The 19,090-nt window shown below is 40.0% G+C and overlaps 1 protein-coding gene across 7 annotated transcripts in view; it reads right to left on the reverse strand.

Moving 5' to 3' along the window:
- adgrb3 (adhesion G protein-coupled receptor B3) overlaps nt 1–19,090 on the reverse strand; it is a 113,970-nt gene that overhangs the window by 12,711 nt on the left and 82,169 nt on the right. For all 7 annotated transcript variants that reach the window (XM_013911854.1, XM_005737122.2, XM_005737120.1 and 4 more), the window contains 5 exons: nt 18,849–18,951; nt 18,274–18,317; nt 7,534–7,660; nt 6,440–6,543; nt 6,197–6,299 (listed from right to left, as the gene is read on the reverse strand). In XM_013911854.1, coding sequence (XP_013767308.1) covers nt 6,197–6,299; nt 6,440–6,543; nt 7,534–7,660; nt 18,274–18,317; nt 18,849–18,951 — 481 coding nt within the window. The remainder of the gene's footprint in view (nt 1–6,196; nt 6,300–6,439; nt 6,544–7,533; nt 7,661–18,273; nt 18,318–18,848; nt 18,952–19,090) is intronic.

The raw sequence follows: 19,090 nt of genomic DNA on the forward strand, positions 1-19,090 counted from the left end.
TACCTTCAAAGCCACAAAGTAAAAAAGAGCAGTGACATATTATTCATACATAACTTTCTATTATGTTATTACTTGTTCACACTACTGTTGCTGATGAAATTGTTTTCAGGGTCCAATTAATATTCAATATTTGGTTATTTCCATTATTTATAGGTTCATTAACTGGTTTTATGAGAATACTCAAAGTCATACACTGTCAGGTTAAAACTCTAAATTTTAATGAAACCTAAAGAAATAGATTACTCACTGTGTTTTCGCAGCAGAGACCTACAACATTATTTAAAATGCTGTAGAACAATCTGAACTGGACTATATAACATTGCTTTTATCTTCCCAACTGTGCTGAATCACTGTAGGAGGAGGAGGCTGGTGGTTATTTTGACTGAAGCACCCTCCTTCTGAATCAAGCAGCAAGCGCCCCAGTGCGTTACACAGTGGGTGCTTGGGTGGAGGACGTTAAAAAACTCCAAACAACAAAAGTGGTAGTGGCAAAGAGTTGTTGAACCGCAGAGGAACGCTGGAAAAAAATGTATTGACTTTGCCACTACAGCCAGAAAATGGCTACTTCTACTTCCTGGTCTGTGGATGTGCCTCACATGAACCTGAAGTGAACTCATCCCGATAACAATTCTACTTCTGCCTACTTTATCTCAATATATAACAATCCCAAGGCTCTAAACAGTACATCCAGTTATTCTCTCCAACATAATCAGAGGATTCCTGCCAAGTATGTAGGAATGAGCAGCATGTTGATTTAGTCACTTTCTACTCTGTGTGACATCAATTTAGTTAAAGTGAAACCTTGAACTGGATTGAAGAGGATGAACCAAATCCCACTTTCGTGCACCTCATCCTAAGGAGATGAAGCCTGTAGTGTGCTGAAACTATGTGCTATTGTGTGTTGCAGTTATTGTATGTCGAATATTTGGTGCACGGACCCTTGATTATGTTTAATAAACGATGACTAAGTGCATATATTATGCATGTTTTAATGGTAGTAAATGGCAAAAAAGCTTCATTCTTCCAATTCCATTATTTTTAACTACTCTGTCAAAATAATGCTGCACATCTCAGGGATCTATCTGTTTATCCTGTCTACTTCAAACTTGACGTGCACTGCTGAGGATCCGAATAAGTGCAGTGTTGAATTTAAGGTCATTTGGATGAGGAATAATGTGAGTTTGAATGGTTGTCTGCCTCTATGAGTTGGTCCTGCGATGGTGACTTATCTGAAATGTACTCTGCCTCTCGCCCTATGATGGCTGAGTTAGGCTTCTGCCCCCTGTGACCCTGATAAGGATAAGCGGAAGCGAATGGATGGATGGATGGATGGAAGAGAATGGATGGATGAGGGGTGGTCTTTTCATGGTTTCCTTCATGTTGCTGCACAGAAAGAGTAAAAGTACAGTGATGATGTGTGCCTGTCACCATTCTTGACCTCACTGTCACGCTCCTGTTAGCGTCAGTGTTGGCGTCAGTTCACGCAACACAAAGAAAGATTCTAAACAAAGTGCTGCTTTCTCAGCGATGCTGTTTATGATGAGGTGCTGACAACGTGAAATCAGCCCCCGAGAAGCCACAACAGTATCCTCAGAGTGCCTTTAGATCAGCGGCAAAGACTACCGACTGTCATCGGCTTTGAATCTCCTGGTTACTGTTGCTATGCAGCACTGATGATGTCACACTGACTTTTATGATCTGTATTCAGGATCATGTAATGTTGCCTGGTAACAGCGGCGACTTAGGCTTTGTATTAACAGGGGACAGTCATTGTGGCAATTTCCAGTCCTGAACCCTAAACATATGTTTCCGTCTCAGGTGAAGGAGCACAAGCCTACAAGTGATTTTCACAGGAATCCGGTCACATGAAGCTACAGACTGACACCTGACACTTGTCGCTGCGTGACGGGCCACAAATCAGAGATTGTGGCTTGTGAGGCCTTGTGAGGCCTTCATCATCAAATGCTGAAGATGAATCATCAACATTCAATGCTTTCATGCATGCAGACTCACATAAGTGCATTGGTAACATTAACTAATGCTTGATAAACACCTTAAAGGAAGCATCAAGGTAGATGACCATCTTTAACTGTATTCCTTTTAAGTGGTGTAAACATTTCTCAAAGGGCTGTACACACATTAAGAGACAAGCGATAATATGGCAAAAAGCAAATGTGGATTGCAATAAAACTCAGCAAATTGAAGACATGAAAGGAAATAATTGCTATTGATGTAAAGTGACCATGAACCAAGTTACAGTAACTTCAACTCTGAGGTAAGTAACAATCAATGGGTGCGAAGAATAAGTTGAATGGCACACTGCAAGGTGAGCAATATACAAAAGCAGGGTGACATAAGGACTGTGAGCCTTAAATGGCTACTAATGACCAGTGGGTGATGAGTGAATCACTTCATGGAGGGTTGACTTTAACCGTAAATCACATAGCACTAATTCAGTGTGGAGTCCAACTAAGTTGCTGCTGTTGCTAAGCAGCATCAATAAAGGACTATAACCACCATTAAAAAAACAAAAAATCTCTGTCTGGCTCTTCATCATGACAACCATCTTTACAATCCACCTGAAACTTTCAGAGGACATGCAATGGCCATTTCATATCAAAATCTGTCACCTATCCGATATCTATATGTAAAGAAAACCTCCCTAACGCTGCTGAAATGCCTCTGACTTGCCTGTGACAGTGGGAACAGGCAGTAGGAGTTTAGAAAAAAATCCCCTCTCAAAGCAAACATCAAATAAGCCAGGCAAGCATCTGCAATGCTGTCGCAGATCAAAGTGTATAAACACTGTAATGTCACAAAGGGAGTGACTGCCAGCAATTCACTTGTGATAACTTGTAACATCAGGAGGTTTAAAATGAAGATAAAGCTATAAACTGGTTCTCATTTCAGAAGACTTATGACACCTTGACCCCATCTGCCTTATGTATTTCATAGTAAGAGCATTTTAGTGGAACGGCCTCTCTAGCTCCAAGACTCTCTAATTGCATCTTCCCAGGCAAAGCCAACAGCTCCTGCTTGTCTTTGTTTGTCTTTCTATAAACCAGGATCAACAGAAACAGAGGACAAAGGAAAAGCATACACAGGCAAAGGTGATTCACTGTCTTCCTGCTCCCAGAGGACACCTCCATAGCAAAAAGATGATTTCTATTAGATGATGAGCAACTCGGAATCCACAAACAGTGGAGCCAATTATGTGCACTTCTTACAGGAGATGGAGGAAAAACAAGTGAGGCTGTGTCAGGCAGCATGGCAATTAAACCCACACAGGGACTGTTTTCTCCTCTTGGTGGCCTATCACTCAAACACCGGCTTCTACAGAGTGTCTGATCAAACAGATGAGCATTTTCTCAAATATTGTTACAACAGAGTGTTCAATACAGAGCAAAGGGACACTAGTAATAATTGCATTGTTTGGGAAGTTTTATCTACAGCGCAGCTGCACTTGAATAAATACATTTTACTACTCTTGACGACAGTACTCGGCTAGCTGAGTTTTGAGGTGCCCAATTAAATCTAGTTTTGGTTCTCGAGGCCATGGTAAATAAGCACATTTGTGCTTTTTGTGTGCTTGCTTTAGAAGTAAAGATAATTTAACCTTGGATTTTTTTCCTGATTCTCTTGCTCATGAAGACCAGACAAAAACAATGACGGCAATAACTTAATTAGTTTTTTGTTTATGCACAGAAGCCACAACAGCAGTTTGATAATAGTGTGCTTGGCTCAAAATTCTAAATCTGCTAATGTAAGAATGAGGCAAAATCTGCAAGTAATGAATCTTTGGGTGGTTTTTCTAGTCACTTACTGAAAGCAGAATCTATAGTTTAGCTCAGCAGCCACTTGCTTCTGCTTTATACAAAAACACCTGTTTACTAATGGAGAAAACGGATCATAAAAACTGAACCAGACAAAACAATAAGTTTAAAGCTGCTGAAAATTTCAGTGAAACTAAGAGGAATTTCAAAGCCAGGTTACAATTCTGTGAGTTCAATTACACCAACAACCTTGATCCAGATTTGTGTAGCTTCAAAGTTCAGTATTAATAACAGTGTTGGTCCGTTCCAAACAAATCTGTCAGCACTGCTTATTTTGATCCCCGTGAGTCTGACAAGGTAGCTTGTTGAGTCAGTCTAACAGATGCTGAAATTACATCTTCAGTATGTCAGTGGATTTTCGGGGGGGAAAAACACCTAATCTCTTTACAGATTTCATAGACAGACATCCTATTAGAGGCGAGCCGAGTGAGTATTCCATGTTAAGTGGTGGTCCTTACAATCAAGACAGGAGATGGCTGAAGCCCTGATTAAATCTGACAGGGCTTCAAATCAGCTCAGCTTTAAAAAATGCCCTGAAGCTTTGTGGATTCGGCGTCTTGGCTACTACAGTGTGCCAGAGATGCGAGGGCCAGCAGGGACACAGATGAACTTGTTATGTGCGGATGCTGTTTTTGTTATTTTACGAGACTGTTTGTAATGAACCAGCTCGGGTTCGCGTCACGATGCTAACAACTAGCACATTTTTGTCCATAATTTATCTTGTTGATTCTTATTAGATTAGTTTCCTTATTCATTTGTTGTCCATGTTTCCATTTTCGATGAACTCGGGAAAATTAACAAGCAGTATTTTGATTTATGAGTAGTAAGAACCACTAGTTGGCCCATCTGGTCCTAAAGTACTAGAAGGTAAGAGTGGCAAGTCAGTACTCGTGTTATACAGCACCAGCAATACTTCTAATGACAAAAGACCCCCTAACTCTTTTGACACATTTCTTTCATTTTTACAAGCATTTTAAAGGGATTTTTGTCTGTGATTTAGATTCTAAAATCTTTGACTGCTGCGATATGAGAATATCCAGATGTGCCTTATTAATGAGCTGAAAAAACAAAACAAACAAACAAACAAACAAAAACAAAATGGAAGCGAATACGAGAAACACTGAGGAATAATGAGACGAGGGACAAAAAGCCATGTGTGTCTCGCAAAAGGTAAAGATATACCGAGAAAGTGGTTACACAATAAAATGCCTGTAATCAGACAATGTGTCACACTGTAGTGCTGCCAAATGACCGAGAAGGGCATCTGTGTGGGCAGCTTGTAAATCCTAACTACTTTTTTGCCAAACAATCTTTTACATTAGCTACTTGTTCGCTGGCCAGTGACAAAGCAGGAGGAAGGAAACGACGCATTTTACTGGAAGCGCTTCTCCAGCAGCAGCTGGGTTTTCGAATCCTGCCGTGACTTGATCAGAAATTCAGCTCTTGTTGATATCTGAAGAAAAAAAAAAGATTTGCTATCTCTCCGCGATGCTTTTGAGTCACTGCAGCAATGCCAAATCCACATTCAGTCTTAGCAGGACAGAATGCTAATTTCCTACGTTTGACCCATGCACCATGTGTGCTGGTGTGCAAAATGTCTGCCTTTCTGCTCTTACACTACTTGCTGCCAACCTATCTTGACTTTTTAAGGAACTCTATAATATATAGAAGGTCCCGACAGTCTTTTATGTTAATTCTTTTATTGCTTTGCACTTTTAACTGTGTCTGAATATCACTGTAGTTTCAGTGCCAACAGATTGGGGGTTGTCTCAAGTTTCACCAGAGTAATATGTATGGTTCTAAGCCAAGGCAGAGTAGGTCTGCATCTTAAGGAGGCATTAGACACACATTATTTTCCATTTGGAATGAATATAAAAGGCTTCTGTGAGACCTAAAAGAAAACGAGTAATTTACTTGAACACAGCAAAATGCTAACTACTAGATTCTTTAAAAAAGATATTCTTTAAAGAAATCTCGAGTTCAAAAGGTGCTATTTTGAAGATAAGAGTTGGCAGATGAAGAATGGGACTGATTATTGATTCAAATCTCTGCCTTAAAGATGAGCAAATTTGACTAACACTGCTCCAGCTGACTGGGAACAGGTGAATATGATGGAGCATTTGTAGCATATCTTTTCATCCTCAATACCTCATTACATTCTACATGATAATATGCACAGCTCTGCATAATTCTGCATGGTAAACTATTACCTGTTGAGCTCAAAGAAATGCCAGAATGAAAATTAAGAAGGCTGAGCTGTGTTAAAGCTGGTGTAGGTGAGCGTGGTGTCATTTGGATCTTTCTAACCCATGCACCTCCACACTTTGGAATCTGTGCCCAATAAATCCTTAAATTGCACTTACCACATTGTGGGTCTGTGTTTGCCCAACAAGGATCAATATGTTTGAGCAGACTATAGATAAGCAGAAGTTGAGCAGGATGATGGATCGCTCAGAGCGGATATATCTAAAAAAAAACAAGGGAAGAGAATTAACCAGACTTTAAGTTTTACCAGAACTTTCACCAGATTATGAAACATCACATAACAACTGAGAATTATTATTATTGTTTGGTTGAAATGTATGCACTTAAAGCGTTGCAGTTACCTCCATAGCACTGCGTAGATCACTGCCAATGTGATCAAGGCGAGGCAAGACAAGCCACAGCCAACTATCAATGTCACAGATGGGACCCCTGAGTACTCCATGGTCTGTAGGGATGACAGAGCAAGACGAACCAGTCAGTGGGAGGCTGGATGTGGTTCATGCAGGACAGTAAATCTTTATTATTGGCCAGAGAGGGAAGCAATCAAAACAACCACCACCAACAATATGAATAATCCACAGTGCGACTTAATTTACATTGAGGTTTTAGTTGCACGTGTGGGCTTGAAGCTTGTTTAGATACTTGCATGAAACTTTCCAGGAGATCATGTTGCAGGAGAATAAACAGTGGAAGTAATTATAACCAATGTTTTTGTTTTATGCTGTGTTTTCTCAGTCACACTTGGAAGTCAAGGAGGCCGGCCAATCGCGGGCCAGCCACTGAGGCTTCCTTCACATACACTAATGCGGTTTCCCATATTATAAACCATATTCAGTAAATCAAAGCTAGACAAAATAAGCACTTTGCTGCAAGAAAAATGATGCTGTATGATTTAGGCCTGACAGAGAGGAAGGCCACAGTGTAAGTACTGCATGTTCTCAGATTTAATTACTTTATCTTTTCAGGAAATTACAGGCTCCTGCTTCCTTTACCCCAGTCTAATTGCAACACACAACTGTGCTCAAAACACAATTTAAAGATCTCACCTGCAAGAATTTGTCAGCTTTTTTTGTGGACAGGTCAGTAAAGAAAACAGCACCCAAAAAAGGTGAACTTTATCTTTATCTCTTCCCTAACATGATTGATGAGGAGACACTTAAAGACAAGCACCAGCACGCACACACCCTCCCCCTCTGCATGCCCATACACAATCTATCTATCTAAGTCTATGCCCAAACTAGAAAATACTCCCCCCCACAATCTCCCCTTTACCACTGTATTACTATTTAACAGGATTAGCACACACGAAGATTCAATTTTCATTCTCACCAGCACACACACAGACACACACACATACACACACGAACAGGGAGCCTTTCTCCTTTACATGAGCTCATGAAACCCACATCGAATAGCAAATCAATAGCCTACTTACTATTTCTCTTGGTTGCTGAGCCAAAATGGCGAAGGTAGATACACGATCACATAAGCATTTTGTATGGGATGCATCTGTAAGCACCGTTTTACATCCTTTTGTGGACCAGGCTCCCCAAGAATCGTTCCTGCAAGGAGGAGGCAGAGGCAATTAGAGGTTTAATTCCAGCGGTGACACGACTTCACAGGACTTCTCGACATCGCTTCGGCGTTTTTATTTAATTATTACTAATATGACTCGAGAGCTGGAGAGATTTTTTCATAGAGAGAAAGAAGAAGAAAAAAAGCGAACAGACTAATCGACACGGCTCTGGTGTGGCTACGAGCAGCATTTCAGCTGGAGCAGATAGAGAGGCAGAGACGGAGGAGGGGGAGGACGCACGGAGCTGTCCAAGCAGACCGGTGCTGATTGATTCGCTATACGCAGATAAATACCAACGAGTCGAGTGATACAGAAAACAGCGTTATTTCCTCTTCACGCACAAGTTAAAAGCCTTTATATTTACCTGTTTGCCTCTCTGCGTGCTTTATATTCTTCTAGAGATCTTTTCCAAACGACTATAATCCTCTTCCCCCCCCCCGGTTATCCTGTCCTTTTTTACCCCCCCACTTTCGGCTGATTTTTCCCCCCCTCAGCTGTTTTAATTAGCAGCTTTTGAATGCTTCCTTAGGGGGATTTTCACCCTGGAAACGGTGGACAGCATCAGATTGATACTCTGTTCCTCTCTGCTGGTGTGAGGGGGGGAGGCAGATGCAGTGAAAAAATAAACGCACGCCGTCGCAAGGTTTGCTTATTCGGCTTCGAGTCTAGTGATATGACGGGAATAAAGGATGCTTTTGGGTCATTCCTGAAAGTCATTTTACACGAAAGTTGTCGCTCCCCGGCGTGAAGCGCTCCCCTAAAAAAACACCGCAGAACTAATACCACCCCGCGGAGGCAGCGCAAATGGTTGCAGCCAGTCCCCACTTCACACCACTAGTAGGTGAAATGAAAGGAGCGTCTCTCTTCCATTTGTCATTCACCCCCGACTCATTTTGTGCCTTCAGAAATACCATCCTTGCTGATTAAATATCACCGAGGCTTTATTCTGAACACAGCCTTTGCCGCAACACCCAACCTGACTTTTAGCTTCGTGCCGTCACTAGCAAACACCTGTTGTCCTGCAAGGCGCTCTGCTCACCCTACTACTAATTTTATAAAGCCAAGAAGAAGAAAAAAAAAGGAGGGAAAAAGATGCATACTAGTAATTCAAGACAATATAAGACGTACTGGCTTTTGATTTGTTTAAGCGGGCAGTGGCTGCTGTGCGAGCTAATCCTGCTTTGTCATTTGATCAATGTGGCAGAAATATTTATTATTCCTGGAAGAGACCATGGAGCCAGTTGCAAATTTCCAGCCAGGGCCAACCGACACTGTGGGTTGTTTGTGTGTGCACAGCAATGAAACGATAAACGGATATCCTCCCCCTTTTGCTTCTCTTCTTAACTGGGCTGTGACCATTCTGTGTACACAACTGATATGTGCTTTTCAGCAGACTGCATGCTAAAACAAAAACATAAACCAATTAAGACAAAAACCAAAATAAAAAGAAAAAAGAAAGAAAGAAAGGATAAAAGAGAAAAAAGCGAATGACCCACTCATTAAGCTAGCATCAGCAGTTCTTAAAAAAGTTTAGTTATAAATTTGAATCACAGTTTATAAACAAATTAAACTATATGTATTTATACATACAGCAGAACCTCTACGAATTGGTCATATTAGAAACATTAATTTCTTCAAAACTGATGCAAAATGAACATTTGAAGCAAATAAACAAGTCACCAAAGTGGCCAAAGAAGCACCTGTGGGTGAAATGTGGAGCAAGTTTAGCCTCGGAATAGGAGTCATGTGATAGCTGAGAAGGATTTTATGATACCGCACTGCTGATGATTGCAGAAGTAGTTCAATGTTGAAATTGCATGTTGGACTTTCCATCATTTTTTTGTCTGTACAGGTGTGTGGCTCTCCAGATGTTCCAGTTTCAACATTAAGATGAACCCAGTGAGAAACTGTACGCAATACCACCACGTCTTTCTTTTTGCTTATTTGTCACACTTAAATGTTTAAGATCATCAAACAAATTTTAACATTACACAAAGGAAACTTAAGCAAGAACAAAATGCAGTTTTCAATGATAATTTTATTTATTAAGGGGGAAAAATGCTATTCAAATCAAACTGGCCCTGTGCGAAAATATAATTACCTCCTAAATCTAATATCTAGTTGTGCCACCCTTGGCAGCAACAACTGCAATCAAGCATTTGATATTCAGATCATTATCATGCTCTATAATCCAAGTGTACTTGAGTTTCAGGGAACAAACTTGTGGCTGGGCATTCTCCTTCAGGATTTCTAGTAGAGAGCAGAATTCATCGATCCATCAATTACAACAAGTCATTCATGTCCTGACACAACAAAGCAGCCTCAGACCATCACATTACCATCACATACCACATTACCACCATCACCATACTTGACTGTTGTCTTGTCAATCCACAGATAATTTCTCCAGAAGTTTTGGGGATCGTCAGCAGTGGTTTTCTCCTTGGAGCTCTCCTGTGGATGCCACCTTTGCCCAGTCTCTTTTTTATTGTTGAATCATAAATGCTGACCTTAATTGAGGCAAGTGAGGCCTGCAGTTCTTTAGATGCTTTTCTGCGTTGTTTTGGACCTCGTGTATTGATGCACTCTTGGAGTGATTTTGATAGTCCGAACACTCCTTGGAAGCCTCAAAACTGTTCCTAGTTCTCTCTTTTTGTGGAAAATGACTCTCACCATCGTTTGATGAAGTCCCAACGCCTTAGGAACCCTTCCAAGGTTGATGTGACTTGTTTTCTTATTTGTTCTTAAGTTCCTTTAGCTCATGGCATGATGTGTTGCTTTTTGAGATCTTTTAACCTACTTCACTTTGTCAGAGAGGTTCTAAAGTGACTTCTTGATTCAGCAGGTCTGGGTGTGGCTGCTTAAATTCAACTCAGCTTTCCAAAAATTGTGGTAAATTCCATTAAATTAATGATTTAACAAAGGGAGTGGGGTTGGGGAGATGTGGCAATTGTTTTTTTAACAGTGCCAGGTAGGTTCAAATAGCTTTTTTTCCCCTTAATACATGAAATCATGATTTAAAAACTTTGTATTTACTCAGGTTATCTTTATCTAATATTACAAGATAAACATGTAAGTGTGACAAATATGCAAAACTAAGAAATCAGGAAAGGCAAACACTTCTTCACAACACTGTAGTCAGTACATCTTTGCACAGCTGCAGAGTAAAGGTTAGAAAAGAATCTTTTAACGTGACAAAACTGCTGTGCACATATTTTATAACAATAGTGCACACTTTTCAGCACTTTGGGTAATTCCTGTAGGAGAGTGATGAGGTACCATAAGGTAACAAGTAGGGTGCTATTACATACTCAAACTGATTGTCACCATCCAATACAACCTACTTTCCAATGCAGGCTTTCTTTTGACGTGACAGATTGACACAATGTGTGATGCTTTGTAACTTTGGGATGAATCCATCTCTCCCCTGGTGAAAACTCAATCCTTGGCATGATCTGTTTCTAACTTTTGACTTGTTAGATGTTTGCTTATCCTCTGTGCCGGGGGGAAGCTGACAGGAGAACAATCCCTGCCTGGGGATTTATGTATGCCACGTTTGATGTGTTGCCTGACCTTATTGGGGCTCGGTGGCCCAAGAATATAAAACATCCCCAAGAGAAAGTGACATTTTTGACCACAGTAAGACTGATGACATGACATTCATCACACACCAACTGCTGACCACTTTATATCCACGCAGTGATCTATTGACAACTTTACATCAAAACTTACAGGACTTAAAATTTCTGACAGAACTTGATGGGGCTCCGGTTTTTACGCAGTTCGGTGTCAAGCCGCAAGATAAGTGACAGCAAGAGTTACAAAGAAAGCTCACAAAGTTTTAAGCACATTCAGTATTTAAACCTTTGAGTCTTGCTAAACCACAACTTAACTTTGAAAGACTGAGCCCCTCTGCACTTCCTGTTACTAAATGTACACCTTACCCACATGTTTAGACATTATACTTACAGCATAAGTCAAACAGTAAATCTGTATCATTGTTTTTAAGCCAACATGATGGCGCTGCTGTATACGCTACATGACCATAGCTGCAGTTGTTTAACCTCACTTGTCACACTGCACATAAGCAGGGCTAACCGTATGTTTCTCTACGGATGCAAAAACCTTTAAATTCCTTGCATGCCCACATTAGATTAGGCAGACACCAAGATGGGAGCTTAAAGCGTGCCTTAGGCTATGCACTTAAGGCAATTTTATAAAGTCTTGAAAGACTGACACACAATGGCAGGCAGAGGAGGGAGGGGGCAATGCTGGGAAATGATTCCATCCATCTTGGATCTCTTGATGATGGGCAATTTATATCAGCCTGTGGGCCACATTGTGTGTGTTAACTGAGTGAAGAGAAAAGAAAAATGAGCGCATATTCTTGTGTATCAGGGAAATCTGATTAATCCCTAACATTCCCTGAGTGGGACAAGACCCTTCAAAACGAGGCAGACAAACAAGATAACATGACATCTGTATTTATTAGTGAGGGTGTGACTAGCCCTACAGGTGCATACAAATGAAAGATGCATCGTGTATCTGTTTAATAAAATACACCAAGGAACAGGCATCACTACAGTTCATTAGGGTCACTGTAGTAACAGAGAGATTTTTTTTTCATTAGCAAACATTTTTATTTGTCAGTCTGGTTCTTCTGGGAGCCAAAACCTGTCCAGGGTCTACCCCACCTTTTGTCATTTGCCTGCTAGGATAGGCTCCAGACATCCCTGTGGTCCTAAACTGGATACGTGGTTAAAAAGTGCATGGATTGATGGAAAGCACTCAGTACAAAACAGCATGCATGAGTGACAGACAGAAAACTGATTAAGTCAGAGACAGCATGAAGGTGGAGGGGTGGTGGTGCAAAGTGGTTTGAAGATGCAGCAACTCTATGCAGCCTATGAGACCTCCCTATGAGATTTGCCAATTGGATGCCTAAAAGGGTATCATTTGAACTGAGATGAGCTGTTATCAGGTGATCTACCAGCATATCCGGCTGAGCTTGGCTTAATGGCCTGCCTGTTATCCTCAGTTTAGTTGACCTTTAGTGCATCCACTACTGTCTGCACTGTACTGCACTGCATCTACTGTCCAATGTTTGGTATTAAATACCAATATTTAAACTTTATGTGACTGGTAAATTTAAATTGTGTTGCGAACTGTAAGTTCAGACAGCCATAATTGAAAGTACACAAGTTTTCTTTGGTCATCTATACGAATATAAAAATACATCTATTATCTAAGTTAAATAATAATGGAGTCAGATAGAATTCCTGCAGGAATAAAGTATCAGAGAATTATCGCCTGCAAGGGGCTGGTGCATTAGTATTGCATGCCATACTTCACTGTGTGTACATGTGCATTACCCCAACCTCTGGCCCATGCACAAATGCAAAAATACCTTTTACTGTGAATTAATTCATAGTTAAGAGTCGTTATCAGTCCACTATCAGCCCTTGTTTGACTAAAGCTTACAATTAGAATTATTAAACATCACTCATACTGTCACTTCTCGCCTGGTGCCATCCTTTTGATTTCAGCCACCAGACATAAAGGCGCTTTCACCATTATTGTCTCTACATCTGCACTGTCAACAGTTTCCACTCAAAAGCAGCCCTCGGAAATTGACATAAATCTTTCCACATGGGTCCCTGAGACTAAATCTGATGAAGTGCGAGTCTATGGAGCGAATGTGTCTCTTTGTGGTCCTATGCTGTGAAAAAGCTTGACAGCTGCTGATCACAGATATGAAAATGTCAAATAAGATTGACGTCAAACAGGGGAAACCATTGGAGAGTTCTTCAAAACAACAACAACAAAGACAAAATACCCCCCCAAAAAACCCCAAAACCTAAAATCAAATACCGCATTAGCTGAAAGATAAAGTGAGACGTGATTTTGGAGTTTTACATGGCATTATGCTGCAGGTAGAGTTGACCGTGGACATGACTGAAGTGAACAGATACAGCATTATTCACATGAAACCAGGCACAACTAAAATGAAAGCAATGCTTATCAAATTTATTAGTAAATGTAAATTCTCTCTTAGCAGTAATGTTACTGTTTGACTTGTCACAGATTTAATGTTATATTCAAAAACTAGGTTAGGCGTGGTTGCATGAACTCCGTCCCAGCTTCCACCCAGCTCATGGAGTAAACGACTACCACTGAACCACACAGACAAACTTGTGGATGGCGGCATCTTCTTTGTTGCTGTAGTAGATACATTTTGATTCAACACTTAGACACACCGCCAAGAAGCTGCTGGGTTTTTTTTTTTAATGTCCAAATGGAAAGCAAATGTTGCTGTTGCAGAGGTTTCTCTTGATTCATAGGATTTGGAGCAGTTGGAGAGTGTAGGGTGCAGCCTTTTTGGCTCAAATTCAGCTTCTCCAGATGTTTGTAGAACTCGAAGCAGTGACAGCTGCTTTCACACGTTAACATCTAAATGATTAAAAAGGTTTAATTTCCCAGGAAGTGGAGTGCTCCCGGTAAATTCTTGCTAAGAATTGTGCAGCACTTAGAAATGCCAGATAAAACTAACGAGGTGCATAATTTTCAGTAAAAGCTAAACACGTGACTTGAAAGCGCTTTCCGTTGTAATCGGCGGTTTTGTTTTGTTTTTACACATAATTGTTTAAAACACGTTTTACTGCTCGAGTCCTTGCTATACTTTATTTTTGTTTTATTCAAAACTTGTGTCAAACACGTGTCTTTGCATGCTAGGAAAAAAGACTTTATCCATCAATATATTTGACTAGAAAGTCATTATTTAATATTTAAATAACAATAATTTCGTACTTCATTGTCTTGCTTAGAGTAAACACATTAAACAAGAAAATAACCTTGAGGGTGAAATAAAAGGCAGTGAAATTCTCTGTTTTAAAGATGTCTTAATGAAGGGCCAAGATGCTGACTTGTGAATCCTTATTTAAGGATCTGCAAATGTTCTCAGTCGTTTGATGTTTAGCTTCCACGAGACTCTGTTTGATAATCCGAGAAAGGGTCCTGAAGCATCTGCGATTAAAATGTCAAAAAGACACTCATATGGCTTTCCATGCACTGCTTCCCAAGCATCAGAGGATTTTTAAAAGCAGTTAATTGCAAGGCAACGTCAAAAGGCCAGAACTAGCTTGGAACATCATTCTGCATTTTTATTTTTTCTACAAGTTTGGGGGCAGTAAGGAAGAAAACCGCCTAGTTTTACAACTAGTTTGTTTTTATATCGTAGCATTAGAAAGAGACAAGTCAGAACTGTAAAATAACCTTATGGTAGACTCACAGTGTCATATCACTTCTAAGATATTCTAAGATGGAGTAATATATATATAGTTAAAATGTTATTTATGAAAGCTAGGGATAAGGTGAAGTGAGTTGTCAGGCAGATTAATTCTCCCTAAATATTTATTTTTGACCACAACAGGGATGTTAACTGATCTGAAGTCACTGGGTTGCACTTTTTATTGTTCCCTTGGCACAGTGGTGGGATATTGGTAATTTCGAGGTTATTTGAAAGAAAAAAAGAAAAAGAAATATTGACATTTGAAAAAGTAATAAAAGTGTATGCATCTGATATGTTTACACTCAGTGCTGTGGACCTGGAGACCGGAAGAGTAAATTTAAAAAAGATATTGGATATTTTAGAACTCAGTGTGTGGTGTTTGTTTATATTTCTCTGTCGTTTTCAAAGCTAGCCAACTGCAGCAGATTCACCTATAGGCCTCCATAATAATAATGTGAATTGAGCCCTCAGTGTTTTCAAGCAGTTTAATATTATGGTCACTACTTTAATATTACATTGGAAGTTAGTTATAGTCAATTTCAACATTTCATTATTTGTAAGTCTTATATAAATAAAGCCTATTCTGAAAGATTTGTTCACATTTGTTTAAAAATACTTTGATCGTGTAGTTTATGTTAAAGTCCAGCTCAGTGTTCACATAACCTGCACGTGGACCATAGCTCTCCACTTGCAAATGTTTTCTCTCTGCTAATTGTCAACATGAGCACTCTCATTTGGTTTGAACCAACATGGCTGACAGATGGCACATCATCCCCTCAATGAGTCCTAAGAGTGGATCCTATTGGATAATAGAAAGAGCCAAATGTTTGAAAAATGATTATCATACCATGGAGTCATTCAGTGGTGCTATGATTAAAATTACCTAATGTAGTATGGGGGGGAAAAAAATCAGATAGTTAACACTAGGTTTGTGAAAGTCAGACAGAGAGAATGTAGCTGAGTTGTCCCAGTTGTATCATTGCTGTTCAAAAATAGACCAGCTGCCCTCAAATACTGTGATAGAGGACAGACCGCGCACAATTCAGATGCTATTTCACAGTGAAAGTAACAAGCTTTTATATGCTTTTGCCAGAGCTCTGTTCATCCACTATTGCTGTTAGGTTGTACACAATTAAGTGAAACTGGAATCAAACATATTTCTAGTAAATACATTTCCATCCTGTTACAGGTAAAAAAATAAAAATAAACAACAAACTGAACAAAAGTTCTACAAAACATGATCCATCCATAGTGTTAGTATTCTTATTTTAGAAAAAACAATACCGCTGTCCATGTTGAAGTTCTAAAAAATACGATTTCTCTTCCACTGATTTCAGGTAAGCTTGAGTAGTTTTCTATAATAATTCTGGTATTTTTGTTGAGCTTAAAAGACACATGTATCGCCCAAGTGGATGACGCAAACGATGGCTGTGCAGCCGAAATGCGACAGAAGGAGGAAAAGTCTTGTTTTTCCTATAACACATGCAGACAAATGCAGACAAAACTACAACCTTATTGTAGTACACCAAATGTTTTCTTTCTTCATTATGTGAAATGCTGGCTTGCGCCCACTCGATGATATCCATTGCAGACATTGTTGCCTGTAAATCCCTCATGCAGTTTGAGTTGACTTGCCTGCTGTTTGCAGTATCCAACCCTGTTTCATTTTTAGGTTTATCAAGTTTTATTGAACCGCCCAGGAGCAAATCTTTCTTTGGATCCTGCCTTGCCATTTGCCCCAACAGCCACCAGAGTTCTTTCTCTCTCTCTTTCTTTTTGATGTCCAGCACTGGAATTCTTCATCAGGTAATTGCTTGTGTAGCCGCCTAAGCTGTTCAATCGGCCACCCCAACCATCCATCAGCCGCCCCTGCCAACACCCAGTGAAATGTCCATCCCTCAAATATTCAATAGCCTGTCTTCTCTGCGCCATGACTACTGGGCACTACCCCAATTGCTCCAGGTCTTAAGACTGGTGTCTGCCACTGTAAGATTCACTGATATTTAATTTGCTGCCACTTCAGAAGTATTTGCATCCCAGTTGTCTACCTGTCCTGGATCAAAACTACTGCCCACCAATCACAACTCTTCCAACCATCTTTTTTTTCTCCCTAGCCTTGCAGCCACCCTCTAAACTCTTTATCTCAGCAGATTTCCAGCCCTCAGGCCATCCATCTGACCTCTTTTGCCCTGGCCCCCCACCTGTTATGTGATGCTTCTTTTCTTTCCAGCCGTGAGGCAGTCTACCTGGCCTTCTACACTACCTCAGGGGCAATCATTCATGATGTCTTTTTGAGGCTAATTAACACGTACTGACACCGTGAACAAGTCTTATTTTAAAGTACGAAAAAAATTCCACTTTTGAGTGGAAATGATCCAACATGGGAAATCACGGGACTGTTCTGTTTGCTGCAGAGAAGGTGACATCAAATCAACACAAATGGCACAACAACCTCAAACACAGACACAGTTTGGAGGACTATGCATCAAGCAGCAAACAACTTATTCAGATAAGCAAAAGTGCAAAATGTAATGTTACTCAAGTCATTGGCTTTACATGAATGTAATATTTGTTGTATTCTTATGGAGTGTCACATTTCTACACCATAAAATTAAGCACTCTATATGAGCTGCTGTGTTTCGTTTAGGTAAAGCGGTTGTGTTTTGTGTCCTCATAATTTGTGGGAGTTTCCCTCCTGATACGTTATATAATTCTGCAGTATTTTTGACTGATGCTACGGCACCTTAGGCAGTGACTTTTATCAGCACTTACTGTAAAATGAATATCTTTAAGAAGTCTGCTGAAGCCTATACATGCTGCCTTTTAGTTTTGTATGCACTCAAACTATTTTGTAAAGGACTGGTATAGATATAAAGGTCTCAACTGCTGTGAGACGGGCTATTTTGTAACTCATTAGTATTAGTAACTCATATTTGTTTGATTCGTGTTGGGTTCTGATAGAAAACTTGATGGAGTCATGATGACATTTACTAAACAAGAACTCTGCAACTTCAGGACCTCACCATCATTGACTCAAAGTCAGTATGAACACAGGTTTAAATCAACACGTGTGAGTTTTACAGCCAAGCATTAAACTCATATGACTTACAACTGGCCTACCGTGTTGTTCGCTCTGAATGAGGTTTAATGCAGTTTCTTTGCAGTTCCAATAATGTTGTAATGGTTTACCCAGAAAAATGTATCACCCTGATTTTGAACATGGAAATTATCCCCAAAAAACACACACAGAAAACAATGAATACCTATAACAACAAAAAAGTGAAAAGAAGTGAAAGTGCATGCCCACTTACAGTATGGTGCTGTCCCACAGCGCACAGTAAGGGTTCATTGTTCCCTGGAAGGCAGGAAAAGGACAAAATGTTTGGTAAATTATGATGATAACTCATCACTATTTTCATCACCACCATCATCATTATTATAAATCAAGTGCACGTTTGTCCTTTTATTTAGCTTTTTTGAAAACGTGTTTCATAGGTCACACAAAAAAGCTTTGAACTCCACTACCACAGACACACACACGCATGCACAAATTTGCTGACACGTTCAGACTTACATGCACTTTATCTCAAAGATGAATAAAAAGGTCTGGATCATAAAAAGGGATTGTCCTTGTAATTATCTGAACGTAGTGCTCTCTCCCGACACCGGGTGCTTGCAAATTAATTATCGAGCCAATTAACCGCCATTGTGTGTCAGCTAATGGGAGATGATACGTGCTGTGGTCTTTGTAGAACATTCAGCCAGCAAACAAAAACTCTTTGTGTAGTGTTAACAAAGGAACATGAAGGTCAATAAACTATAGATCCAAACTATATATAGTATTTACTGTGCATCTGTGTATGAACATTTTAGTTACTGTGCTTACATTTGCCAAGTGAGCCAGTTCAATCTCCAGGTGGGACTCAGTGGCCTTGGGCTCGGGTCTCACAGTCACAGCTATGACCTTGGAGTTCACAACTGTGTGGTTCCTGAATCAAACAGAGATGTGAGAAAATTACAAAATTAATTATTCAAATGTGTCATTCTGCATTTAGTCAAGACTCGAACAAAATTTCACAATAAACATGGCATGTGAAACAAACGGGGGAAAAAAAGAGCTTAACATCG

This window comes from Pundamilia nyererei, unplaced genomic scaffold, assembly GCF_000239375.1.
Source record: "Pundamilia nyererei isolate P.nyererei 1_Seehausen unplaced genomic scaffold, PunNye1.0 scaffold00073, whole genome shotgun sequence".
In the NCBI taxonomy this organism is placed as follows: Eukaryota; Metazoa; Chordata; class Actinopteri; order Cichliformes; family Cichlidae; genus Pundamilia; species Pundamilia nyererei.